Below are 27,796 nucleotides of genomic sequence, written 5' to 3'. Positions count from 1 at the left end.
AAATTTTTTTCAAATTTTGGTGGAAAATAAGTATTTGTCAATTACAAAAGTTCATCTCAATACTTTGTTATATATCCTTTGTTGGGAATGACAGAGGTCAAACGTTTTCTGTAAGTCTTCACTAGGTTGGCACACACTGTTGCTGGTATGTTGACCCATTCCTCCATGCAGATCTCCTCTAGAGCAGTGATGTTTTGGGGCTGTCGCTGGGCAACACGGACTTTCAACTCCCTCCAAAGGTTTTCTATAGGGTTTAGATCTGGAGACTGGCTAGGCCACTCCAGGACCTTGAAATGCTTCTTATGAAGCCATTCCTTCATTGCCCTGGTGGTGTGCTTGGGATCATTGTCATGCTGAAAGACCCAGCCACGTTTCATCTTCAATGACCTTGCTGATGGAAGGAGGTTTGCACTCAAAATCTCACGATACATGGCCCCATTCATTCTTTCATGTATATAGATCAGTAGTCCTGGTCCCTTGGCAGATAAACAGCCCCAAAGCATGATGTTGCCACCCCCATGCTTCACAGTAGGTATGGTGTTCTTTGGATGCAACTCAGCATTCTTTCTCCTCTAAACACGACGAGTTGTGTTTCTACCAAACAGTTCTACTTTGGTTTCATCTGACCATATGACTTTCTCCCAATACTCTTCTGGATCATCCAAATGCTCTCTAGCAAACTTCAGATGGACCAGGACATATAATGGCTTAAGCAGGGGGACACGTCTGGCACTGCAGGATCTGAATCCCTTGCGGTGTAGTGTGTTACTGATGGTAGCCTGTGTAACGTTGGTCCCAGCTCTCCGCAGGTCATTCACTAGGTCCCCCCGTGTGGTTCTGGAATTTTTGCTCACCGTTCTTGAGATCATTTTGACCCCACGGGGTGAGATCTTGTGTGGAGCCTCAGATCGAGGGAGATTATCAGTGGTCTTGTATGTCTTCCATTTTCTAATTATTGCTCCCACAGTTGATTTCTTCACACCAAGCTGCTTGCCTATTGCAGATTCAGTCTTCCCAGCCTGGTGCAGGGCTACAATTTTGTTTCTGGTGTCCTTCGACAGCTCTTTGGTCTTCACCATAGTGGAGTTTGGAGTTTGACTGTTTGAGGTTGCGGACAGGTGTCTTTTATACTGATAACAAGTTCAAACAGGTGCCAGTACTACAGATAATGAGTGGAGGACAGAGGTGCCTCTTAAAGAAGAAGTTACAGGTTTGTGAGAGCCAGAAATCTGTAATTGTAATTGACCAAATACGTATTTTCCACCAAAATTTGAAAAAAATTTCTTTCCAAATCAAACAATGTAATTTTCAGGATTTGTTTACTCATTTTGTCTCTCATAGTTGAAGTCTACCTATGATGTCAATTACAGGCCTCTCTCATCTTTTTAAGTGGGAGAGCTTGCACAATTGGTGGCTGACTAAATACTTTTTTTCCCCACTGTAATTGAATGAATAATGCTCATCTATTATGCCTGAGCTCACTAACAAGGTATTCGAAAATGAGTTTTCCTGCTGAAATAATACCACTGTCTATGACTCTATGCCATAAGGTGAGGTTATAATATGTCCCTAGAAAGGAAGTTAAAGGGGTTTTCCACTTTTAGAAAAGTGCACCCCAAACAATTCTCATAATGTAAAATTACAGGGACAGATACTAGTTATCCTCCACCGATGCTCCAGTTTGTGTGTTTTGGTGTTTTTAACATCACATTGACAACTCACATCACCGATGCAGCCAATCACTGAGCTATGTACTATCTGTCATTGTTATTGTGCATTACAGGAATCATTATGGGTTCACTTTTCTAAAAATGGAAACCCCTGCAGATAAATAATGCTCAAGAGGCCTATAACCTAAAATCTCTCTCGATGCATATGAATAGATACATTCTCTTGCACACATTTACTATTGCTTCTCTTTTTTCATTGTAGGATTGCTTAAAAGTTCTGCATCATGAGCATTTTGTGCCTTTAAAACTTCTGGGATCCTGACTTTCGGACCAAACCTACAATCTCTCAACCATAGGATGGGTAGCACCACCATGCTTCCTCGTGGAGCCCTAACCATGGGAGTAGCACGTGCCATGCGTCGATTCAGTGCAGAAATGCCAGACCCACTCCGCGAGGAAGAAGAATCTGAACTAACTCAGGGTATGAAGCCGACTGCCTATCGTAACGGGAAAGTACACACTAGGCCTGTCCGTCAGCGCAGCCGATTTGTGCAGAAAGATGGCCATTGCAATGTAGAGTTTATCAACCTCAGCGAGAAGAGCCAACGTTACTTGACTGACCTCTTTACCACGTGTGTGGACATTCGCTGGAGGTGGATGTTTCTCATCTTTTCCTTTACTTTTGTAGTTTCTTGGCTCATTTTCGGTTTCTCTTTTTGGCTCATTGCCTCATTGCATGGGGACTTGGCTCCACCACCTGAACCTGGCGCAGAGGAGACACCTGCCCCTCCATGCTTTTTACAAGTCACCAGCTTTATGGCAGCCTTCCTTTTTTCTTTAGAAACTCAAACTTCCATTGGCTATGGATTTCGAAGTGTTACAGAGGAATGTCCACTGGCGGTATTGACAGTAGTACTGCAGTGCATTGTGGGATGCATTATTGATGCCTTCATTATTGGAGCCATCATGGCAAAAATTGCCAAACCTAAAAAAAGAAATGAAACTCTTGTGTTCACAGAAAATGCAATCATAGCTTTAAGAGATGGCAAATTGTGTCTCATGTGGAGAGTCGCAAATCTACGGAAAAGCCATTTAGTAGAAGCCCATGTACGAGCGCAGCTCCTGCAGGTAAGAAACATTGTAGTAACAGGCTTCTTTTTTTCATAAAGAATCACGAAAGTACTGAGTTTGCCATGATGGATGGATTAAGGATGGATGTTTTCTAGTGCACAAGAAAGCACAAATCTTTTATATTAATAAAATTAAGAAATATTACATGATCAAAAATAGACCAGTCAATGACAGAATCAGAACCGACAGTCAGGGAAAGCCAGGAGAGGGTGACAGAAAAACACAACAGGTAACAGCCAAACAAAATAAAAACTCTCACTTGGAATAGAGAATACAAAGTTTCAACATGGCACCAGGAGGAATGAATTGCCAAGGAAGCCCTCCGTCTGGTCTCCTTGATTTTGGATGATCAGCCAAATGCTTTGACTGTCCCAGGAAAGTGTCACTCAACCTGATTGAGTGGTGGAGTTCAATGAGCATGCATTGACTTGCATCTCCACGAAGCGCCACCAAGAATTCCAGTGCGTCAAAAACTGACAGAGAAGAGGCCATCTCTGCCTGTTGTAAAAGTCCTAGCACATATAAAGTGTAATGATCCACCTCCAAGTTGCTGGTGATACTTTTTGAAGTTGAGCCGGTCAGACGCATAAGATTTTGATCAGCCAAAATTCCACCCATTTTCAGCTAACAATGGCTAAACAATTCTAACTTAAAGAGGTTGTCCACTATTTTTGCACTGCTGACCTTTCCTTAGGATGGGTCATCAATGTCTGATCGGCCGGGGTCCAACACCTGGCACCCCCGCCGACCAGTTGCTCTCATTGTCGGCAGGGTTAGCCACCAGCTGGGAGTGCTCACTTGTGCAGCTGGCCGTCTTCTACTACACATACGCCTCCTATTGATTTGAATAGGAGGTGGATGTGCAGTACCAAGCCTCGACCACAACCAGAAGATGGCCAGCTCCGCAAGTGGGTATTTTCGGGGTGCCGGGTGTTGGACCCTGGCCGATCAGACATTGATGACCTATCCTAAGGAAAGGTCATCAATGAAAAAGTAGTGGACAACCTCTTTAACAAGAAACTTTTTTGGGAGATGCCAGCCCTCACCAAGGATCATTCAGATATCATTGCAAATTGATGAATTCCCTAAAATGTTCATAATAGGACATATTTTATACTATCTCTATAGCCATAGAGGGGGAGTAGGAGGGAGGGGCTCTGTCTCGAGCTGCTTCCTCCTCCCGTCTACATAAAATTGTATCCGTAGTAACTTCTATCTCCTATTTCAGTAATGTGAAAGTCTATCTTCATTGAATACAGATTTTTTCCCCCAGAATTGAGAATTTTGATAATGATTGATCAATTCTGTCAGAGAAAGAAGCACATTTTTCTGATGTCTGTGTCTATATTATTACACTCTAAAATCTCCTAAATAAAAGGAAATAAATTATAGAAAAGACAGAGGCAGATAAATACCGTTCTTGCCTAAAATTACTTGGTTTAAAGGCCCCTGTAGACAAAAATACCCTCAACTGAACCCGTAGATTTTGACTTGATCGGATAACCATCTAATATATGGAGGGTCTCCCAACTTCCCCTAACAGATGATATCATGGGAGATGATGATCAGACACTTTGAATTTCAGTATAAATCATAATAAAGGGGTATTCCAATCTTGAGACTCTAAAAATCTCACCTACTAATATACAGTTGTGCTCAAAAGTTTACATACCCCAGCAGAATTTTTGCTTTTTTGGCCTTGTTTCAGAGAATATGAATGTTAACAAAAAAACTTTTTCTCCACTCATGGTTATTGGTTGGGTGAAGCCATTTATTGTCAAACTACTGTGTTTTCTCTTTTTAAATCTTAATGACAACCAAAAACATCCAAATGACCCCGATCATACCCCAGTTCTTAATACCGTGTATTGCCCCCTCTAACATCAATGACAGCTTGAAGTCTTTTGTGGTAGTTGTGGATGAGGTTCTTTATTTTCTCACAAGGTAAAACTGCCCATCCTTCTTGGCAAAAAGCCTCCAGTTCCTGTAAATTCCTAGGCTGTCTAGCATGAACTGTGGGCTTGAGATCTCCGCAGAGTGGCTCAATGATATTGAGGTCAGGAGACTGAGATGGCCACTCCAGAACCTTCACTTTGTTCTGCTGTAGCCAATGACAGGTCGACTTGGCCTTGTGTTTTGGATCGCTGTCATGTTGGAATGTCCAAGTACGTCCCATGTGCAGCTTCCGGGCTGATGAGTGCAAATTTGCCTCCAGTATTTGCTGATAACTTGCTGCATTCATCTTTCCTTAAACTTTTACCAAGTTTCCTCTGCTTTTGTAGCTCACACATCCCTAAAACATCAGCAATCCACCTCCGTGCTTTACTGTAGGAATGGTGTTCCTTTCATCATAGGCCTTGTTGACCTTTCTCCAAATGTAACGTTTATGGTTTTGGCCAAAAAGTTAAATTTTGGTCTCATCACTCCAAATTACCTTGTTCCAGAAGTTTTGTGGCTTGTCTCTGTGCTGTTTGGCGTATTGTAGGCGAGATACTTTGTGGCATTTGCGCAGTAATGGCTTTCTTCTGGCGACTTGACCAAGCAGCCCATTTTTCTTCAAGTGACTCTTTATTGTGCATCTTGAAACAGCCACACTGTTATGATCAGCAAACAAGAACTAAGGAAAGAAGGGGAAAGCTTTCCCTACAGTAAGACTAAGCTGAGTCCCTAAGATGTAGCAGGCTGCCTGTTCCTAGCGAACAGACCCACCTTAGTCCTAGGCTAGTCTGAAAGAAGACTTATAGAATAAAGGGAAGGGGTCCCTAAAAGAACTAAGGACTGGAACAAAAATGGGACACCTCCTGAACAGAGAAAATTGTTGCAGAAAACAAAAGATAAACTGACAAAAAGGTACCAGAGGTCCCAAAGGACCAAGCGAACTGAGAGGTATAGGCACCGAAGCACCTGGCTAGCAAAACAGTCAAACAACACTGAAGTCCAGGACAGCCAAGAAGGCGGAGCTGGAATATAAAGGCAGATGGTCACGTGACCGCAAAACACAAGATGGAAAATCAAACAGGAGGGTTCTAACAGTACCCCCTCTTTTAAGATGATCCTCCAGATCCTCCAGGCCCAGGCCTATCCGGAAACCTCTTGTGGAAAGCTCTAACAAGCCTAGGAGCAGAGACATCATCCGCCCTTACCCAGGAGTTATCTTCGGGACCGAAACCCTTCCAGGAGACGAGATACTGTACTCTCCCTCTATGCCATCTAGAATTCAAGATACGTGAAATTTCATATTCGCCGTCTTCCACCACAGGAGGAACTGAGACAGTGGCATCCCTAAAAGATACATCCGCCTTTTTCAACAAGGAAGCATGAAACACAGGATTAATCTTCCTGGAAGTAGGAACATCCAACCTAACAGCAGACGGGTTAACAACCTGAAGCACTTTAAATGGACCCACAAACTTAGGACCCAGTGTTTTAGAGGGAATCCTCAACCGCAGGTTCCTTGAGGACAACCAAACCATGTCACCCACAGTAAACAAAACCTCCTTTCGTTTCCTGTCAAAATACTTCTTGGACTTCTTGTTAGCCACTTGAAGGTTGCAACGTACATTAGTCCAAACTCTCTCCAAATCACCGGAAAAATTCTCCTCCTCCGGCACCGCCGACCCCAATTTGGAGAACGAACCAAAAGACGGATGTCTCCCAGTACAACAAAAAAAGGAGAACACCCAGCTGAGGAGGATGTATGATTGTTAAGAGCAAATTCTGTGAGGCAGAAACTCAGACCACACCTCTTGATTGTCCGCCACAAAACATTGCAAAAACTGTTCTACATCCTGGTTCTTTCTTTCAGTCTGTCCATTAGACTCAGGATGATACACAGACAAAAATGACAAATGGACTCCCAACCTGTCACAAAAAGCAGGCCAAAAGCGAGCCACAAACTGAGGTCCTCTATCAGAAACAATATCCGTGGGAACGCCTTGAAGCTTGACAATCTCCTTAACAAATGCCTTAGCAAGTGTCTTGGCGCAGGGTAACTTGATGAATGGAACCAAATGACACATCTTGCTAAAACGGTCCACGACCACCCAGATGACAGTAAAACCCTCGGACACGGGCAGATCAGTAATAAAATCCATTGTGAGATGCCTCCAAGGCGCACTAGGAACCTCCAGAGGGCAAAGCAACCCCGCAGCAGGAGTATGTGAAGCCTTTGACCTAGCACAAACTGTACATTGACGCACCCACTTGATGACTTCTTTCTGCCATCCAGGCCACCAAAAACTGTGACTGATAAGTCTCTTAGTCTCAGAAATTCCTGGATGACCTGCCAACCGAGACTCATGACACTCCACAAACAAGTCTCTCCTAAAAGTTCTAGGCACGAACAACCTCCCATGAGGAGTGTTAGATGGAGCATCATCTTGAGCTTTTAGAATCCCATTCTCCAAAATGGAGTCCAATGCCGCCACCACAACTCCTTTCTGTAAAATGTTCTCCTCCTCGGCACCGACCGCAGGAGAGAAGCTGCGAGATAAAGCACCAGCTTTAACATTCTTAGTACGAGGGATACAGGTAACAGGAAAATGAAACCGAGAAAAAAAAATTGCCCACCTAGCTTGACCGGCATTCAAGCGCTTCCGGATAGATCAAATTCTTATGAACTGTGAAAACCTGAATAGGAAATCTGGCGCCTTCCAAAAAATGACGCCAATGTTCAAACGCAAATTTAATAGCCAGCAACTCCCGATTTTCAACATCATAATTCAATTTGGTTTCCGAAATTTTTTTCGGAAAGAAGGCACAAGGATGTTCTCCATCCCTGTTCTCCTGAGACAAAACTGCTCTGACCCCCACTGATGAAGCATCGACCTCGACCAAAAAAGGCTTGGTCTCATCAGGCTGCATAAGGATAGGGGCTGAACTGAAACTCTCTTTGAGATACTTAAACACTTCAATGGCCTCAGTAGTCCATTGGACCGTATTCACACCTTTCCTGGTGAGATCGGTTAGAGGCTTAACAATTACAGAAAAATTCTTAATGAATTTCCTGTAATAATTGGCAAAACCCAAAAATCTCTGTATAGATTTCAAACCAATAGGCCTAGGCCATTCCTGCACAGCCTGAACCTTCACCGGGTCCATCTCAAAGCCCTCGCTGGAGACAATGTAGCCCAAAAAACTAATTTTCTGCACAGCGAACCCACATTTCTCCAGCTTAGCAAAGAGTGAATTATCACTCAATAACTGTAAAACTTCACATACACTCTGCCAATGGGACTCCAGATCTGGCGAAAAAATCAAAATGTCATCCAAATACAAAACCACATTCTTACCAATTAAAGGTCTCAAGATGTCATTAATAAGGTTTTGAAAAAATGCAGGTGCATTGGTAAAACCAAAAGGCATCACCAGATTCTCTAAATGACCTACCGGAGTGTTAAAAGCAGTTTTCCACTCATAACCCTCCTTCACTCGTAACAAATTGTATGCCCCCCGGAGATCAATCTTAGAGAACCACTTGGCCCCCACTAACTGGTTAAACAAGTCAGAAATTAATGGTAATGGGTAGGAATTGCGTACGGTAATCTTATTAATGTCACGAAAATCCAGACACGGACGCAAACCCCCGTCCTTTTTTTTAACAAAGAAAAATCCAACTGCCACAGGCGACTTAGAAGGTCTAATGTGACCAGCAGCCAGGCTAGTCTGTATGTATTCCTCCAAGGCCTTTCTTTCAGGGATAGTCTGATTAAACAAGCGACTCTTGGGAAGAGTAGCTCCCAGAATAAACTCAATAGCGCAATCATAATCCCTATGAGGAGGTAAAACTTGCGACTCCTCCTCCGAAAAAACCCTCCAAAAATCTTGAATAGGTACAGGTAATTCCCCTTTACCCACAGCCGCAATGTGATCATTACAACATTTATCATAGCATTTCGGACTCCAAGAATTTCTCATATTAGTAGACCAGTCTAGCAAAGGATTGTGCAGTTTTAACCAAGGCAATCCTAGAATGACCGGAGAGGGTAAATTATCTAATGCAACCAAGTCCAAAATTTCTTGGTGAAGACCATTGATAGTGAGGGGAAATGCAGCAACCTTGTGAGTAATACATTTCAAGGGAGTGTTATCAATAGTAGTCTCAGAAATAGGTGATGACAAAGGTTTGGATTTCAATTTAAGTTTTTCCAAAAACCCTTTAGCAATCACATTAAGTGTTGAACCACAATCCACAAATACCTGAAATTCAATCAAATTTTCCTGCAAAGTAGTACTTCCTGAAAGAAATACTCCTGCAGAGCGTAAACAAGCTATACGGGCGTACCTGACCTTTTTTTTTCTTTACTTAAACGAAGCTCACAATACTTAATCAAATGGTCAGCTTTACCACAATAAAGACACAATCCCTCAGCGAACCTCCGGTCTCTTTCCTGAGAGCGGAGCGACATCGCCCCAACCTCCATCGGTTCTCAGCCGTCTGAGCAGATTTTCTTGGGACTAGGACCTGGCATTACAGGAGTCTTTACCTCATTCTGCCTAGATCTCAGCCTCCTATCCACACGAAGAGCTAATTGCATGGCATCCTTCAGAGTCTCAGGTGCAGGGAATGCAATTAGCAAATCCTTAACCCTTTCACTCAGACCAGCAAGAAATAGACATTTCAGAGCAGGATCATTCCATCTGACTTCAGAAGCCCACCTTCTAAAGTGTGTGCAATAAATCTCAGCATCATCTGACCCCTGATTCAAATGCCTGAGTTCTGCCTCAGCAGATGAGATTCGATCAGGATCGTCATATAATAGACCCATAGCAGAAAAAAACTCTTCTACCGACCTCAAACATGGATCATTAGGTTGAAGAGAAAAGGCCCACCCTTGTGGTTCATTGCGCAAAAGTGACATCATAAAACCAATGCACTGTGATTCATTCCCAGAGGACCTTGGTCTCAAACGAAAATATAACAAACAAGCATTTTTAAAGGAAAAAAAATCTTGCTGTTTACCATAAAAAACATCCGGCAGTTCTACCTTGGGTTCCACAAAATGCGCTCCGGAACAGCTACTCACGTGTTGCTGGAGCTCGACCACCTCCAAGAGTCAACCCCTGCAAACGTCGAGCCAAATCCTGGACGGAAGCCATACTGATCCCCATATTAATATTTCCTTATTTTTTTGGGCTGGACTTACTGTTATGATCTGCAAACAAGAACTAAGGAAAGAAGGGGAAAGCTGTCCCTACAGTAAGACTAAGCTGAATCCCTACAATGTAGCGGGTTGCCTGTTCCTAGCGAACAGACCCGCCTTAGTCCTAGGCTAGTCTGACTGAAGACCTATAGAATAAAGGGAAGGGATCCCTAAAAGAACTAAGGACTTGAACAAAAATGGTACACCTCCTGAACAGAGAAAGTTGTTGCAGAAAACAAAAGATAAACTGACAAAAAGGTACTAGAGGTCCCAAAGGACCAAGCGAACTGAGAGGTATAGGCACCGAAGCACCTGGCTAGCAAAACAGTCAAACAACACTGAAGTCCAGCACAGCCAAGAAGGTGGAGCTGGAATATAAAGGCAGATGGTCATGTGACCGCAAAACACAAGATGGAAAAAACAAACAGGAGGGTTGTAACACACACCGCTAGTTTTCCGAGAGTCCTGAATTTCAGCTGATGTTATTTGTGGGTTTCTCTTTGCATCCCGAACAATTTTCCTGGCAGTTGTGGCCAAAATTTTTGTTGGTCTACCTGACCGTGGTTTGGTTTTTACAGAGCCCCTGGTTTTCCATTTGTTAATCACAGTTTGAACGCTGCTGAGTGACATTATCAATTCCAGGGTATGTGAATTTTTTTATCAGGGTCATTTGGATGTTTTTGGTTGTCATTAAGATTTAAAAGATAAAAGACAGTAGTTTGACAATAAATGGCTTCACCCAAGCAATAACTATGAGTATAGAAAAAGTTGCTTGTTATCATTCATATTCTCTGAAACAAGGTCAAGAAAGCAAAAATTCTGCCAGGGTATGTAAACTTTTGAGCACAACTGTAACAGAGGTCCTGTGCACTCCATTTGCTTGTTCAAAGCAGCCATCAGTAGCCTCATTTTCTATTGAAATCAATAAAGAGTCGGCTGACATTGCCAGTAAAACTATGGGGAGAGCCCATCAGTGTGTGATTATGGGAGCCTGTCCCCTAGGACTCACACCTATCAGCGAAAAGAAGAGGCAATGGCCCTCTAAAGAACACGTTTGAGCTGCAGTACTACTGAACAAGGGGGTCCCGTAGAGGCTCCATGACCATCTTGATGACCTATCCCGAGATAGGCCTTCATGATTTTGCATATGTACAAGCACCCACATATAAATGCACACACATACACACACACACACACACACATATATATTAATTTAATTTATAAAACATATTCTGGTAAATGTTCTGCACATGTGTAAATGCGTTATTGGGATACTGGATACAATCATATTATGTCACTAGAATGTGATGTCACATGCAGATGCTGGATGTAGTCATATAAAAGGGAAATCAGCACTGACTGAAGGTTACAAGGCTGAAGAAAGACACAGGTCCATGCAGTTCAACCTTACTCTCCATATATTCTCTATTGCTAGATTATTTATAACCCATAATTCCATTTGTTGTGAGAAAATCGTCCAGCCCTTCTATAATGCGGATATAGTGTTGGCCATTACTACCTCTTGTGGTAGGCATGCCACCGTCTGACTGCTCTAACTGTAAAGAACTCTTTCCTATTTAGATGCTGAAATTGTCTTTCCTCGAAACAAAATGAATGTTCCCTTGTCCTTTATAAGGTCCTTCGGAAGAATAAATCATATTATCATACAACATCTATAAAAGGGTATAACCAGGACTCCAAAACTGATGGTCTATCTCTAGGATAAGCCATCAATATTAGATTGGCGGGGTGCAATCTCCTCTATCCGGTTGCAGTCAATAGAATGAAACACATAAGATTTTGATCAACCAAAATTCTACCCATTTTCAGAACAAAAAATTTCAACTTGACAAATTACTCTTTTTTTGGCAAACAACAGTCTGCGTCAGCCCAAACTAATGATAATTCGGGTATAATTTCAAACTGATTATTCCCCCCAAATTGTCAAAATGGGCCATTTCGGGGGAAATCTTAGTTGTAATACCATTCACAGCCACTACAACTAGCTGATCTCCACTGATCATAACTAAGCACTACATAATGCTCATTGTACTCAGGTCTCGAGGTGCCTAACCACCAACTGCACCTTAAGACCTCTACCCCAAACCATAAGCACATATGCCACATTGAATTCCGGAATTTGCAGCTTGTTGCCTTTTTCTCAATTTTCTACCAAAAACGTTCCAAGTAAATTTGCAAGTCTCGAGACTAAACTCTTGATAAACCATTGAATCTGGGCTGTAGATTTTACGAAATGTTATTTTATCCTTCGTAGCTCAAGGGTTCTATTCTTAGCAATAATTAGTTGAGCATTTATCTACTGGCATCCAAGGTCGCACTGGCAGAAACACCAGGGAAAAAATGTGCCGGATGTATTGGGTTACAGGATTTAATTTCCCTCCAACTTTAACTTATGATCCGGAGAGAATAATCCGATTTTGAGTTTAGGATATATTTTCTAAGAAAATTACATAATGATATTTTTAGAGTTTGGGCCAAAAATTACATAATATGAATGTCACATTATTCAACAATCATTAATTCCAAAAATGTTTTATATCATGCTTGTACAATATGTGTGGTACGGTATAGTCAATAATGGACTGGCCAAGATTTAAATATTTTATTTAATTTTTACTTTATTTTGAATTTCTATTAGATTGTAAATTATTATTTGGTTTTACAAACCATTAGATTATGCTTCAGGTCATCTTTCATCATATTTCGTTACCTCTACAACCCCTACATACTTGGCCCTAACTCAAGATCCCACAATGTGCCAGTTTCCACTTGCAGCCACATTGTATTTTAGTGCCAAATTTCTAAATGTCACTTCCAGAAATACATAAAACGTGACTGCAAAGGCATTTATGTCCAACATCATACCTGCTCTTTAATATTTTTATATTATAGTTGCATAGTATTTGCATTTATTCTGATTTTCATTTGTGTTTTTGTTTAACAGCCTAGAGTCACCCCAGAAGGAGAATACCTTCCACTGGACCATACAGATATCAATGTTGGATTTGACAATGGTACAGACAGAATATTCTTGGTTTCTCCAGTTACCATTGTTCATGAGATTGACGAAGAAAGTCCTTTATATGAGATTGGCAAAGCAGATCTGGAAACTGCAAACTTTGAATTGGTAGTTATCCTAGAAGGCATGGTGGAGGCCACGGCGATGACTACTCAATGTCGGAGTTCCTATCTTCCTTCTGAGATCTTATGGGGTTACAGATTTGAACCAGTTCTTTTTGAGAAACGCAATTACTACGAGGTGGACTACCTACACTTTCATCGCACTTATGAAGTCCCAAATACACCAACATGCAGCGCCAAAGAGCTTTCCGAAAGAAAGTACTCAATAGTGACTCGTAGTTCATTCTGCTACGAGAACGAAGTGGCCCTTAACTGCATCTGTGATGAGGAGCCTCCCGCCCTTGTGGACACTAAATCACTAAATCCAGAGGTTTCACTTGAGTTAGACATGCTTAGGGTTGTAGACCCCTTAGAAGAAATATTACTAACATGATTTTCTGAGTGATTCTACATTGACCAATATTGGGAGGGCATTTGGGTGAAAAGGGGAGATAAGAATTCAGTCTTGTGGAAATATACATGCAGAAGAATAATTTTTTTCTCCTGCATCTTTTTACATGAACAGAAGGTTTCTGATATGGGAGAGAGTAATTTTCAATGGAGTAGGAGATCAAACTTATCCATACAAAACGCATAATTGGTGTTCTTTCGTCACCAAGTTTTGTAAAAGGTGGTCTCCATGTTGATAATAAGTCAATCAAGTCATTTGCTTTCTGATACTAGATTACTTTTCTTTCATTGTTTTCAGAAAATGCTGCTTATTCTTTGTTTGGTGATTCTGAGTAGCCAAGAATTGATTACTTACATGTAATACAAGTTATAACTATGGGGATTTGGCAAAGCATTGGCAAAAAATAAGCTTAATGCGGAAACCTTATAACAATGACTAGTGTGTCTTCAAACTAAGAGACTTTATTGACTTCTGTGAAGTGTAGAAACACAATTTGCTCTGAATATCATGGAAACATTTGCTGAGAATTAATTCAAAAAGTTTAAGCGCTAAATCAAATGCATCCCTGAAACTTGAAATCAAAGTATACCTATTACTTATATACAACGGAGAATAATTTTGTGTTCGATATTGAGATTTGTGGAACACATTAACTTTTTCAAAATTTAATTATTAGGACATCTGGCACCATTATGTTCATAGGTCCTAGAACGTTATTAAGATGGGTTTTGGTAAATATTCATAGTTTCATACTTTGAAGGTTGAAAGAAGGCCCATGTCCATCAAGTTCAACCTATACCCTAACATGTTGATCCAGAGAAAACCAAAAACCCAATGAGACAGATCCAATTGCCCCACATTAGAGGAAAGATTCCTTCCCGACTCCACATACAGCAATCAGACAAGTTCCCTAGATCAATATCCCATCACAAAATCTAGTGCCCATAACCTGCAATATTATATTTTTCAAGTAAGGCATCCAGGTGTCACGGGTGTATCAGGTTTGACAGACAGTTGTTCTGGATCCGGCTACTGTCACAGGTGTATCAGGTTTGCAGACACCTTCTTGAGCCTTTCATTTCTGTAGTGTAGTGGTATCCTTCTCTCGCTAGGACCCAGCAGTGATCTCCACCTTCTGCTGCTAATTGACACACCCTTGCTTGATATTTAACAACCCTCAGTGTCTCCAGAGAGTCGCCGGATCCAGAACAACTGTGTGTCAAATCTGATACACCCATGACACCAGGCCCCCCTGGAACTTTATTCAAGCATTCCCCTTTTGTGTATTCATTGTAGTATATTTTAATTACACGTTATACTCACGCATAGCCTAAACAAATTGAAATTTAATCTTCCAGAATTATATTTAAAGGCTATTTTAAATATTAAGTCTATCACCCTCCAAGTACCTTTCAGACTAAGAATATACTGATATAGAATCACACTAACACTGTAACTCTTACTGGTACAGTGCTTCGGAAAATAATCCATATGCAAATGACGGGTCTTTGGTGCACCCGACCATGAGCTAGGTGCACTTGTATGACCCCTAAATTTTCATATTTGGGACTGGCCCAACTTGGGGTGGACAGTGCTCACTCCTAGAGCGATGACTGCCCCATGCACAGATACTGGCTGTAGTGCCCGTGTACGCACACAGTGCCTAGTCACATTCTTCTACCCTGCTCGCTACAGTTCCTAGTATACAAGCAGCATCAGCCAAGAGGGACTAGGAAGGAGAATGCTCCCAGCAATTGTGTGCGTAGTCGGCACAGCCAGTGCAGTGACTGATTTAAGCTACATTTATACTGAAAGATTATCATGAATGAGCCTTCCTAAGAACGCTTGTATTATGATTATCTTGCTGTGTAAACAGGTTGCTGATCACCCAGTGAATGAGCAAAAATGCTCACTCATTGGGTGAAATGATCTTTCTGTAGCACAAAAGATCAGCATTGCTGGAGGTGCATTGTCCTGTGTAAACAGGAATCGCGCTGCCGAGAGCAATGGCAGCCTATGACATTACAGATGTATTACAGATCTTGCAGTGCACATCATTTACTGCAGTCTGCCTGTGTAAACAGGCTATTAAATGGTAAATGTTTACCTATCGGCAGTCGTTCAGTGCCGCCAGTCACTTTGTGTAAGCGGATGTTATCAGTGTTCAAAACACTTATTCTTGTTAAATAACACTTGTCTTCTGATAAGTGCCAAAGTCAAAGACCCAAACTGGTGGTATATATGGTAAGCAGAAGAAAATGGCTTTGTGCTTGCTGTGAAATACTCAACTCTACCAATAAATACATATATGTACAGTATACAATGAGTAATGTAACCTGGTGGTAGAAACATCTAGCAATTCTCAGAACAGTTATTCTTTGCAGATTTTGAAGGAGCACCTGACAAACCTCATTGCGGGTCCTCCGCTGTAAAATCATCACACTTTAGATCTCCTTTTTTAAAATTATACACTTTTTATGATGGATGCCTCCATTACACATTATCTCATCCCCACGCTCATAGCTAAAGAGGTTACACCTCCCCAATCTTCCATATTCAAAATATTTATTCCTGAATTTTCTTTATGTTCAAAATAAGGAAAAGTAAGACTTTGGTACCTATAAATGAAATCTCTACCGGTTCTCATTAAACCGTCGGCCAGGTTCACTTTCTAAGTCTCATTCAGAACTTTTCAACTATTTTGACATTGTACTATAAAAGATACGAAATAGGATGGAGTCAAGGTTTTGTGTCTCATATAACCCCAAAAGAGTGCCAAATGTAAAAAATTTGAAGGAAACTGGAATAATGGGCTACTGTCAAGTCTGTTACATTAATGGGAAGATGTTTCTCCAAATTTGTTGTATTAAAAGGGAATCAGTCACTAGGTTTTTTCTTATATAATCTGAATAATGTAAAGGCAGAGAGCCTGATTCCAGCGATGTGTTACTTATTGGGCTACTTGCTGTAGTTTTGATAAAATTACAGTTTTATCAGCAGGAGATTATCACTAGAGGACTAGTAAACCTGCTGCCATGTAGTCCAACCACACCCCCTCCACTGATTGGCAGCTTTCTGCCTATGTACAGTGTACACAAAAAGCTGCGAATCAGTGATGTGTAGCATTCAGAAAACTGCTAGATCTGCAGCAGAGAAAACAGGGATTTCATCAATATGACAGCAAGCAGCTCAGTAAGTGACACATCCCTGGAATCAGGATCTCTGCCTCTACATTATGCTGCTCTCAGATGGGGTAGAAAGAACCTGATGACAAATTCCCTTTAAACTGAAAAGCCCTACAAGTGCTATGTACCATACATAAGAGAAGTATAAAGAGAGGTCTGTACCGTATATACACAATGGTCTGGCGATGGTGTATGGTGGAATAAATAGTATTGTGCATAATTAACCCTGTTCTGACCTACATTATATCTATAAGATTTTGCCAAAATAACTATTTACATGTATAACTGGGAGTGATTCCGGCATTGTGGACAACTCTACTTTCTTATTCCTGTTCAAGGTGCAAATGTTTCAGGTTTTTTTCAAATAAAGAATATTTTGGATCTTAATACAATAGTTCTGTTCTATTTTCTACAAATATTGCAGGAGTTAATTGCTCTCTGAGTAATGAATGAGTGCAGTTCACTGGCGCTGAGAGTAATTACGTGAAATGTTTTAAAGAGGTTATGCACATGGGACAATCCTGGTTGACCTGTCTAGCACGTACTTGAACGGTGGTCTTTTAACGGCCACGATTGACAAGTGTAAATGTGTATTTTGTCAATAAATGAATCACAGGCTTTCCCCCTGTTGTTACATCCAGCAATTAACAGAAACCTGGGAGTGTTGAGTTTTTCTGCAGCGTCACCACAGGGGAAATTATGCATTACATGGTGACCATTCAAATCAATGGACTGTCTGTATATTGCAGAACGACACGTGTCCTTAGAGAGAAAAGCCTTCGTATTTTGCTGTCCATATTCAAACCAGGATGCATGGACTGGCCACTAGTCCGGTATGAGGTTGTCGAACTGATGTCAGGGGTCCCTCTGCCAGTCCGTGCATTGTGGTCTGACTACGGTTTGCAAAACACAGGTATGTGAATCCGGCTTAACTGCTATCCACTCTGATGCTAAAATAAAGCCGACTTTGCGAGTTTTCCCACCTACAGAAAATGGAGAGGTCTGTAATTTTTATCGCAGGTACACTTCACCTGTGAGTGACAGAATCTAAAAATAATATCCAGAAAATCACATTGTATGATTTTTACATAATTAATTTTCATTTTATTGCATGAAATAAGTATTTGATACAATAGAAAAGCAGACCTTAATATTTGGTACAGAAACCTTTGTTTGCAATTACAGAGGTCAGACGTTTCCTGTAGTTCTTGACCAAGTTTGCACACACTGCAGCAGGGATTTTGGCCCCCTCCTCCATACAGATCTTCTCCAGATCTTTCAGGTTTCAGGACAACATTGAGTTTCAGATCCCTCCAAAGATTTTTCTATTGAGTTCAGGTCTGGAGACAGGCTAGGCCACTCCAGGACCTTGAAAAGCTTCTTACGGAGCCACTTCTTAGTTGCCCTGGCTGTGTGTTTTGGGTCATTGTCATGCTGGAAGACCCAGCCACAACCCATCTTCAATGCTTTTACTGAGGGAAGGAGGTTGTTGGCCAAAATATCACGATACATGACCCCCACAATTCTCCCTTCAATACAGTGCCATCATTCTGTTCCTTTTGCAGAAAAGCACCCCTAAAGTATGATGTTTTCCCCACCATGACCATGCTTCACGGTTGGGACGGTGTTCTTGGGGTTGTACTCATCCTTCTACTTCCTTCAAACACTCAGAGTGGAGTTGATGCCAAAAAGTTCTATTTTGCTCTCATCTGACCACATGACCTTCTCCCATGCCTCCTTTAGATCATCCAGATAGTCACTGGCAAACTTCAAATGGGTCTGGAAATGTGCTGGCGTGAGCAGGGGGACTTTGCATGCCCTAGAGGATTTTAATTCATGACGGCGTAGTGTGTTACTAACGATAATGTTTGAGACTGTGGTGTCAGCTCTCCTCAGGTCATTGATCAGATCCTCATATTTAGTTCTGGGCTGATTTCTGACATTTCTCAAAATCATCCTTACCCCACAATGCGAGATCTTGCATGTGTGACACCCCAGGGGTCTGGTTGCCACAGTAATAGAGATATTATGTCTGAGAGCAAGTGGGAGGTTTCTCTGGTCAGGAGCCCTAAGCATGCAACACGGCCCACCCAGACCTGGGAGGGGAGGAATCTGCCCTTAAAAACTGGGTCTGGGGCGGGATTAGAGGAGACAGAGCCTGCAGAACAAGCAGAGCAGTCAGAGCCTGGAGTAAAGTTCCAGACACAGGAAAAGATACATCAGGAGCTCTGTAGGAGCAGAGGCAGAAGGCCAGGGGCTGTGAGCAGAGATATAGCTCGCCCTGGCTGAAGTTACTAAAATCGGACACAGGAGTCCGAGGCTGTGGGGACTGATATATACCCAGCAGCAGAAACCAGCCGGCAGGGGATTCCAGGTCCTCTGGCCATAGAAGCCCGGAGGCTCAGTCACAAAGAAGGGACCAGCACTGCCATCCAGGAGCGGAGGCTAACAGAAGGCCCCAAGTCACCAGCCATACGGGTGAGCACCACACGGTATACTCAGGGACATGGGCTACTTGTAACCGCTGACAGCAAGGTAGCCAGGAAGAGTGCAGATAAACGGGGAGGCCTACAACTCCACCTGGCCAGGGGAACTCCTGCTTGCTCGCAGACTGACCAGGCCCCTTATACTAGCCAGTACTCCCGGGAGGGTCTGCCTTGTACCATCAGTAAAGACCCTGAACTGCACCTCAATTCTCTGTGATTCCTTGCCGCACCAGCACCATTAGCACTGGGACCCTCACACCATCACTCCCATCATCTCTCACATTAGCTGCCCTGAGGCAATACTTCTCCCGTGGGGAGTTATCCCATACTCGGCTGCGCAAACAACATCAGCCTCAGCGGTCGGCAGCGCAGCGGCGGTCCCCACTGACCGCAATCCACGGGTGGCGTAGTCGGACATTTGCTATACATTAAGACTGCCACTGGTTTGACCACCCTGGGCACGGACCGGGTCACTGCCACACAGAGACTACAACCCCCAGCATTCTACAACAGGCCCGGTTCCGGGTTCCCCTGCACAACACAGGCCCAGGGGGCGCGTCAACTTTGGCGTAGTCGGCAGGATTTCGTGCCCGCAACCACCGGGTACTGCGTGCCTGAAAAAGAGACTTTTATACTTACCTGTGGTGAAGTTTCCCGCCGTCCGGAGTCGTTTCCCGCCATCCGGAGCCGATTCCCGCCATCAGATGCCATCTTGGACCATTTCCCGCCGTCTTCTGCCTTCTTCCCGCCAGACGCCATCTTCGGGACGCCGCACGGGAAGAAGAGGGGCGTGGACGCCGAAAGCGCGCGAGATCCGAAGCTCCGCCCCACGCTCCGCCCCACGCTCTGACGCTGCGCAAGGTCCTGGAAGGGAGGAAGAGCGACGCTGACGTCATCGGAGCGCGACGCCAGGTCCTCAACCCTGACGATCGACTGTGGAGCCGCGGCCTACGGAAGAAGAGCATCGCAAGGTAGGCCACGGTCCACTAGGGGGGAGGAGGATGCCGGATACCGAGGGGAGCTCCACTGCCACAGCCACCGCCAGCGCAACCGCTGCAGCAGTCATGCCATTCACCATGCCCTATATCCCGGGGGCAACCTGGCTACCCCAGTACTCAGGGGAGTCACATACTCTAAATGACTTTAGAGAAAGACTGGATAGCCTCTTCCAGATGTACCCCCTCACAGAAGAACAAAAAGTGAGCATCCTGGTGGCCCAATTAATCGGGGCAGCCCAAAGGGAGGTAAAGTCCTGTTCACCTGGGAGGAAGAGGAATGTCAGAGAAATACTAGCCCGGCTGAAAGACACATTTGATACCCGCACCTCAGCCGAAATAAAGCTCAGATTTTACGGGTGTAAACAGCGGGCACATGAGAGTATAAGAGACTATGCTCTAAACCTACAAGAGGCCCTGAGAGCCATTAAGCAGGCAGACCCTGACAGCGTGGGAAATGAAGATAAGCTTTTGACTGAACAATTTATTGAGGGTCTATTGTGCAATGCCCACCGAACCCAGTTGCGGGCAATGGCCTTACAGGACCCTGACCTGGACTTTGCACAGTTCAAGGAGAGAGCCATCCGGGTGCTCCGAGAACCGGCACCAGGTGGTGCTGTGACCCACAGGCCCCCTGCTATCACTTACCACCAGGAGACGGCGCCCTTGTCTGCAGGGCCTGTGGGAGCTGATGCGCAGGCTTTAAACAGTGACCCGGCTACAGACCTGCACCATCAGGTCCAAGAGCTGACTAAGAGCGTTGCCGCGCTAACCAGAACTGTGCAGTCTTTACAGGTCTCTTCTCCAGGAAAGATCCAGCTGGCATCCGGACCGGAGGACGTCCCGTGGCGCCGACTGAGGAGGACCCCACCGGCCAGAGGAAGACCCAGCGACAGATACAACGAGGACGGACGACCCATCTGCCGCCGCTGCAATCAACCCGGACATGTGGCAAGGTACTGTCATTTAAACGGGCACAACCTGGGGTAGAGGGCCAACCCCCAGGCATAAGACCATCAGGCCCATCAAACTGGCGTGATAAATACGTAGGGGGACGTCCAATCTTGCCTGTGGTACTGGATGGCATTCCTATGAGTGCCCTACTAGACCTGAGGAAGGCTATATATCTTTAATTTTAATAGCCGAAACGCGTTGTTTTATTTATAAGTTTTATCTATTTACCAACCTGAATAAATCTTCTGAAGAATTAAATCCTTTTTTTGGATAATCATTCCTTGTGACCCTGGGAGCGCTCAATTGGCTGGATACATACTCTGAACCCTACTAGACACTGGGTCACAGGTGACCACCATCCCGTACGTGCTCTTTAAACAGTACTGGAATGACTCGGACATAACCCGCTACCCAGATGACGACCTGAGTATCATCGCCAGCAATGGTCAGCCCGTGCCGCAGGTGGGATTCAAAGAGGTGACCATTAAGATCGGTAAAGTCGAACTGGCGGCACAAGGACTGATTATAGTGGACATAGACCGTCATGAGAGTCACCCTAGAATAACCTTGGGAACTAATGTGATTGAAAATTGTCTTGCAGAGGTGATTCTCATTTTACAGCAGGTTGCCAAGAACGCCAGTTCCGGCCAGCAGCGTGTGCTCCAAAAAGAGATCCGGGCACTGATGAAGCGGCAACAGGTGGAACTATCTGGTGGTGAGATAGGTAGCGTGAGAATGTGTGACCCGTTCCCTATTGCCATGCCCTCAAAAAGTGAGATGATGATTTGGTGCCGGGCAGCTATTGGTCTAAGAGGTAGAGACTACCAAGCAATGGTAGAACCCGTCTACTCAGACAGTAGGCCCACCATTTTGACAGCACGGGGAGTGGTCGATGTACGCCATGGGAGGGTGCCCGTTCGCATCATAAATATCGGGGAGAGAGAAGTACACCTGCCCCGGTATGCCACGCTAGCCAAATTGTTCACCATCAACCAGAACTCTGTACAGGCTGTGGAACCCTTGCCTCCATTTCAACCAGAGGAAGGTAACGGCTCTAAGAAACTAATGGAGGACTGGTGTCAGCAACTGCATTTGGGTACTGACTCCACTCCCTCACACCAGAAATAGGGAGTCTATCGGGTGGTTCGAGAGTACGAGAGAGTGTTTAGTAAACACCCGCTAGACTTCGGGTGAGTAAAGGGGGTAGAACACCACATCCCCACGAGAGACCATCCTCCCATAAAGGAGAGATACCAACCGGTACCCCCGACACACTACCAACACACCAAGGGGATGCTTAGAGACATGAAGGAGGCTGGGGTAATCAGGGACAGCTGTAGCCCCTGGGCAGCTCCACTAGTCTTAGTGAAAAAGAAAGACAACACCATGAGAATGTGTGTAGACTACAGGAAGGTCAACCGTATCACACACAAAGATGCGTACCCGTTACCAAGGATAGAAGAGTCCTTAGCGGCATTAAAATCTGCTAACTTCTTCTCTACTTTGGATCTCACTAGCGGGTACTGGCAGGTTCCTGTAGCAGAGGCGGACCGGGAGAAGACCGCATTCACCACCCCGATGGGTCTCAGCGAATTTAACTGTATGCCGTTCGGGCTCTGCAACGCACCAGGAACCTTCCAACGGTTGATGGAATGCTGTCGAGACGGTCCTGTTATACCTGGACGATGTCATCGTCTATTCCAAGACCTACGAGGACCACCTGAAACACCTGGCAGAAGTGTTCGAAGCTCTGGCAAACTACGGCCTAAAGGTGAAACCCTCCAAGTGTCACCTCCTGAAACCAAAGGTGCAATACCTGGGACACGTGGTGAGTGCTGACGGAGTGGCTCCTGACCCTGATAAGATCACCGTGATTAAGGACTGGCCAAGACCCTCCAGTATAAAGGAAGTGCTGCAGTTCCTCGGGTTGGTAGGCTACTACCGAAGATTCATTCCCGGTTTCACCAAAATGGCAGCCCCTATGCAGGACCTCCTGATAGGTCAATCTCGGAAAGCCAAAAACCAGAAGCCGCCCTTTAGGTGGGAAAAGCTGGAAGAGGAGTCCTTCTGCCAGCTGAAGATGGCCCTCACGGGGGATGAAATCCTGGCATATCCAGACTACAGCCAGCCCTTTATCCTCCACACGGATGCAAGCAACATCGGGCTAGGAGCCGTACTGTCCCAGATCCAGCAAGGGAAAGAACGGGTAATCGCTTACGCCAGCCGAAAGCTACGGCCCACGGAGAGGAACCCTGAGAATTATAGCTCATTCAAGCTGGAGTTCCTGGCAGTAGTGTGGGCAGTGACCGAACGTTTCAAGCATTACCTTGCCTCCTCCAAATTCACCGTGTACACGGATAACAACCCGTTGACACACCTGCACACTGCAAGGCTCGGTGCCCTGGAACAGAGATGGATGGCCCGCCTGTCCAACTTTGAATTCACCATCAAATACCGGGCAGGACGCTCAAATGCCAACGCGGATGCCCTGTCTAGAATGCCGAACTTACCGGACGTAGGGGAAGATCCAGAAGATCTGGAAGAAGTTGAGCTCCCTGCGTTCCACCGTCATGGGATTACCCTGTATTCCCACCGTGTGAAGGACAGGCGCTCCGTGACGTTCAATCCCTTGCCCCACTACAACTGGGCGGAGACGCAAGACAGTGATCCCGCAGTCCATTTGGTGAAGGAAATGCTGACCCAGGCCGATGCCCGTCTTGACCCAGATGCTCCGGAGGAGACCAAGCAACTGTGGAAGGAGAAAAGTAAGTTGTTCCTCTACAGGGAGAAGCTGTGCCGGAGAATGGTTAACTCTCGAACACATGAGTTGACCTGGCAGGTAGTGGTCCCAAGACGAGACGCGGCTATGGTTCTGGAGGCATACCACAACGGAGCAGGGCATTTCGGATGGAAGAAGCTGGAGTTCTTGTTGCGTGAACGGTTCTACTGGGTAGGCATGAGAGGAGCCATCGAGAGGTGGTGCAGAGACTGTGGCCCGTGCCACCTGAGGAGAAAAGACCGAGCCAGCCAGAAGACTCTCCTGCAGCCCATCATCACCAGATAGCCACTGGAACTGGTAGCCCTGGACCATGTGAAACTGGCTCCAAGCAGATCTGGGTATGTCTACGCCCTCACAATCGTAGATCATTACTCCCGGTTCCTGGTGGTGGTCCCGGTCAAGGACTTAACGGCTCAAACAGCAGCTAGAGCCTTCCAGCAGCACTTCTGCCGTCCACACGGGTACTCGGACCAAGTGTTGACAGACCAAGGACCAGCCTTCGAAGCGGAGGTCTTCCAGGAGTTCTGCAACCTGTATGGCTGCAAGAAGATAAGAACAACGCCCTATCACCCTCAAACCAATGGACTCTGCGAGAAGATGAACCAGGTGGTGATAGATCTGCTAAAAACATTGCCCCTGGAAGAACGCAGTCTGTGGCCTGAGAAACTGCCCGATCTGGTGGACCTGTATAACCACATCCCTGTAGGTTCCACCAACTGTACCCCGGCTTACCTAATGAGAGCAAGACCTGGTAAGCTGCCTATTGACCTGGATATGGGAGTCCTGACGCCTGAGGACACCTCGCCAGAGGCAGACTGGGATACAGAACGGCAGCAGCAGTATCGGAAAGTACAGGAGAGCGTCGAGCTAAGTCTGTCTCAAGCTAGAGAAAGGCAAGAGAAGGCTTATAACCAGTATGCTCCCGCTGTTCCCCTGGTACCTGGAGAGCAGGTCTTGAAGAGGAAGAGGCGGCTCCACAAGTTGGACGACCAGTGGGAGAAGGACCCGTACACCGTACTGCCATCAAGCCATGAGAACCCAAAAATCTGCGTAATCAGTAAGGATGGAGGAGAAACCACAGCCATTGTCTCCAGAGACCACCTGAAGAAGTGTCCCGAGCAGCTGCAAAGCCCTGAAGAAGATCAAGAAAACCCTCAACCCGCAGAGGAAAGGGAAGAAATGATCAGTACCGTACTCGGAGACTTCCCCTGGTCTTGGACACAAGTAAACGGCGCTGTCGTGCTACCCGTCCTCACCTTTCTCCAGCCAGCCCCGCAAGTGCCTACAGAGGAACCGGTAGAGCTGGAAGAGCAGCCGGCCCAAGAGGCAGAAGAGTCCACACCAGCAGTACAGGAGGATCAACCCTTTGCTAGTAGTGAGCCTGCTGTGCCCCTAGTAAGCCAAAGAGTGCGCAGACAGCTGCCCAGCTTACCCATAACACTTCCTACACCCTGTAGTGCAGAACCAGTTAGTGAGCTCCGTAGGTCCACTAGAGTCACTAGAGGTCAAATGCCCGCTCGCTGGAGAATCTAAACTAATGCACTGTGAATTTATCTGTTAACTGTTTATGGTTTATGTTTGTTGCCTGTTATTAATTATGTTTCTCAGTTACCCTGCAGATTTTTATGGACTAACAGGTTATGGACGCTGGATAACCGGAACAGTTTTGTAGATAGTTGCACCTTGGTGCCTCTTGTGAAGACGGCCGCGGAAGAGAAAACCTGTCTGGCGTGGCCTCCTTGCAGCCCAAAGTAGTTAGTCTACCCTTGCAGCCACGCCCAAGGACAACGCAAGGGGTTTGCTTTGGACAGGTCCCCTACTTCGCTTAAAGCTTCACCTTGGGTGATATGGACACCCGGTTGCGGACACGCCGTGACCTTTAAAGAACTAAAGCTTCTTGTAAATATGTTATCGTGTTATTGTTATACCCTGTTATTATGTTTTAAAAATGTGTTTAGTCCCGGAGTACTAAAATTTACTAGGGGGGAATGTGACACCCCAGGGGTCTGGTTGCCACAGTAATACAGATATTATGTTTGAGAGCAAGTGGGAGGTTTCTCTGGTCAGGAGCCCTAAGCATGCAACACGGCCCACCCAGACCTGGGAGGGGAGGAATCTGCCCTTAAAAACTGGGTCTGGGGCGGGATTAGAGGAGACAGAGCCTGCAGAACAAGCAGAGCAGTCAGAGCCTGGAGTAAAGTTCCAGACACAGGAAAAGATACATCAGGAGCTCTGTAGGAGCAGAGGCAGAAGGCCAGGGGCTGTGAGCAGAGATATAGCTCGCCCTGGCTGAAGTTACTAAAATCGGACACAGGAGTCCGAGGCTGTGGGGACTGATATATACCCAGCAGCAGAAACCAGCCGGCAGGGGATTCCAGGTCCTCTGGCCATAGAAGCCCGGAGGCTCAGTCACAAAGAAGGGACCAGCACCGCCATCCAGGAGCGGAGGCTAACAGAAGGCCCCAAGTCACCAGCCATACGGGTGAGCACCACACGGTATACTCAGGGACGTGGGCTACTTGTAACCGCTGACAGCAAGGTAGCCAGGAAGAGTGCAGATAAATGGGGAGGCCTACAACTCCACCTGGCCAGGGGAACTCCTGCTTGCTCGCAGACTGACCAGGCCCCTTATACCAGCCAGTACTCCCGGGAGGGTCTGCCTTGTACCATCAGTAAAGACCCTGAACTGCACCTCACGTCTCTGTGATTCCTTGCCGCACCAGCACCATTAGCACTGGGACCCTCACACCATCACTCCCATCATCTCTCACATTAGCTGCCCTGAGGCAATACTTCTCCCGTGGGGAGTTATCCCATACTCGGCTGCGCAAACAACATCAGCCTCAGCAGTCGGCAGCGCAGCGGCAGTCCCCACTGACCGCAATCCACGGGTGGCGTAGTCGGACATTTGCTATACATTAAGACTGCCACTGGTTTGACCACCCTGGGCATGGACCGGGTCACCGCCACACGGAGACTACAACCCCCAGCATTCTACAACAGGCCCGGTTCCGGGTTCCCCTGCACAACACAGGCCCAGGGGGCGCGTCACATGGAGCCCCAGACTGAGGAAGACTAACTCCATCTGTTTCTTCCATTTTCTAATAACTGGACCAACAGTTGTTGCCCTCTCACCAAGCTGCTTTCCTATTGTCCTGTAGCCCATCCCAGCCTTGTGCAGGTCTACAATTTTGTCCCTGGTGTCCTTAGACTGCTCTTTGGTCTTGACCATGGTGGAGAGGTTGGAGTGTGATTGATTGAGTGTGTGGACAGGTGTCTTTTATACAGGTAATGAGTTCAAACAGGTGCAATTAATTCAGGAAATGAGTGCAGAGTAGGAGGGTTTCTTAAAGAAAAACTACCTGGTCTGCGAGAACTAGAATTCTTGCTGGCTGGTAAGTAATCAAATAATTAAATTGCATTTTATTACATGAAATAAATATTTAAAAATCATACAATGTGATTTTATGGTTTTTATTTTTAGATTCTGTTTCTCACAGGTGAAGTGTGCCTACAATAAAAATTACAGATCTCTCCATTATTTGTAGGTTGGAAAACTTGCAAAATCGGCAGAGTATCAAATACTTATTTTCCCCTATATATGTACTGTATAGATACAGTGCTAGCCAAAGGTTTGGACATGCCTGTTTTGTAATAGTTACTTGTTCTTTTTGGAATGTGTATATTGTAGATTCAGACTGAAAGCAGCATAATCACAAAGGAGCACATATGGAAACAAGGAGTAAAGAAGCAAGTGTGCATCAAATCACAATATGTTTTAATCCTTAGATTCCTCGGAGTTCCCTCCTTTTACTCTGATGACAGCTTTAGACCCACCAGGCAGTCTCTTAAGCAGCTTCATTAAGTAGCCACCTGGAATGGACTTACATTTTCGATAAGT

At 45.2% G+C, this 27,796-nt stretch overlaps 1 protein-coding gene and 1 long non-coding RNA gene across 2 annotated transcripts in view; one reads left to right on the top strand and one right to left on the bottom strand.

Annotated features, from left to right (window-relative positions):
* LOC141173133 (uncharacterized) overlaps positions 1–27,796 on the bottom strand; it is a 313,188-nt gene that overhangs the window by 262,367 nt on the left and 23,025 nt on the right. The gene's annotated exons all lie outside the window — the stretch shown is intronic.
* Positions 1,952–13,722, top strand: KCNJ14 (potassium inwardly rectifying channel subfamily J member 14). Its single transcript, XM_073657773.1, has 2 exons — positions 1,952–2,798; positions 12,909–13,722. Exons 1-2 carry the CDS (start codon positions 2,028–2,030, stop codon positions 13,476–13,478), a joined length of 1,341 nt encoding a protein of 446 aa, XP_073513874.1. The 5' UTR covers positions 1,952–2,027; the 3' UTR covers positions 13,479–13,722.

Source organism: Phyllobates terribilis, unplaced genomic scaffold (assembly GCF_046119375.1).
Source record: "Phyllobates terribilis strain yellow unplaced genomic scaffold, ASM4611937v1 Scaffold_12__6_contigs__length_324123572, whole genome shotgun sequence".
Lineage (NCBI taxonomy): Eukaryota > Metazoa > Chordata > Amphibia > Anura > Dendrobatidae > Phyllobates > Phyllobates terribilis.
The sequence above is the reverse complement of the archived record's forward strand: the minus strand, read 5'-3'. Positions and strand labels throughout refer to the sequence as shown.